The sequence below is a fragment of the Hipposideros armiger genome, unplaced genomic scaffold (genome assembly GCF_001890085.2).
Source record: "Hipposideros armiger isolate ML-2016 unplaced genomic scaffold, ASM189008v1 scaffold_159, whole genome shotgun sequence".
NCBI classification, from domain to species: Eukaryota; Metazoa; Chordata; class Mammalia; order Chiroptera; family Hipposideridae; genus Hipposideros; species Hipposideros armiger.
In genome coordinates, this window is record NW_017731509.1 from 70,360 (window position 1) to 71,746 (window position 1,387).

The following is a 1,387-nucleotide window of genomic DNA, read 5'->3' on the forward strand; positions in this document are numbered from 1 at the left end:
GCAGAATTAACTGGCTATTTTAGGCCTCTGAAGCATTCGGTGGAAATTATTAAAGTGAATATGTTGGAAAATGAACCACCAGAATTCTTAAGGATTTGTACTGATAGCCCAAGAAAAAGCCATACTTGGATATAAACACACAGAAAACCACTTGTAATTACAGCAATAGTGATGCCTCGCTTGGTGTATGGTGGATTTTAAATCCTCATGGTCCATGATAGATGGCACACTGCATCACATGCACCCGAGATCATTTCTTAGCAGTATCTGGTGACAGGTAGAGTAGCGTGCTATGGAGAAAGGCAGCAGCTAGCAGAAGGGACCTGAAATACATGCCCAGACTGGGAATTCACTTACCTGGTTCTGAGATTATCACAAACAGCATCTCATTACACCCAGGTGATGCTGGGGAGATCAGTTTTGAAAAGAGGAGATAAAATGTGCTATGGGCATATTTTTTTAAAAAGAACTCAAAGGGCATCTTGGAAATACATCCAATGCTACAAATAGTTAAGTCACAGAATGTGCCACAAAAAAGCAGTAATTTATCTGTGTTCTTAAGGAGGACAAGAAAGAGATAATATTGAACACATGTCAATTTTCAATATAAATTCCATAAAAAGAGAAACGTCATCCACGGTATTAAAATTCTAATGAAACACTGGGAAGAGCTGTGGCAAAACTGTCTATGAGTAAATAAATGCTCAAAATCCTATTTCACTGATATGTGATTCTATCTGCCTGTGGACCTTGAACAAATTCCATTAACTCACCTAAAAGTGTCAAATACAAAATAAATAACTAATATCTTGATCATTCAATTCTGAAATAGCTGCCTCTGGTAATAAATTGTGCATCTACATTTCTGCCTTTAATACAATATATGAATTTATTATAGCGTCACATTATACTGCCTCCTCATAACATAATGTTTTTAATTATCCTAGAGAATAGTCAGTTGTTTTATTTATTACCAAAAAAAAACATATTAAATGTTCCAAAAGCAATCAAGCTAGGCACTTTACAATCTCTCAACTTAGGAAAAAATGAATTTGCTGTAACTTTCCAATCAAAATCAGTGGTTATATCTTCAGTTTACAAAACATAGAATAAAATAACATAAGTTCTTTCATACTTGTTGCCGAATGTTCCACTGTCTCAATTCTCACTGACCTTAGTCTCAGGCAGAAGGACAAGCTGTGCTGTTCTCAATTCTACATTTCCCTCGTCAGTGGCCATGGTTTTCATGACTCAGGCTGTGTTTTTCCCTGACCCAGCCATTAAGGAGCTGAATGAAATGGTGCTAAATGAAATGAAATGACTAACTGGATGACTGAATGACACAAACTTCCACTAGCAACAACACATGACAATATTCAGAAGATCT

The 1,387-nt window shown here is 36.2% G+C and overlaps 1 protein-coding gene across 1 annotated transcript in view; it reads right to left on the reverse strand.

Annotated features, from left to right (window-relative positions):
• Positions 1 to 1,239, reverse strand: part of ANO5 (anoctamin 5) — a 65,481-nt gene extending 64,242 nt beyond the window's left edge. The window contains exon 1 of the mRNA XM_019651354.1: positions 1,174 to 1,239. Within this exon, the coding sequence (XP_019506899.1) occupies positions 1,174 to 1,239 (66 nt within the window). The remainder of the gene's footprint in view (positions 1 to 1,173) is intronic.
• Positions 1,240 to 1,387: the final 148 nt, after the last annotated feature.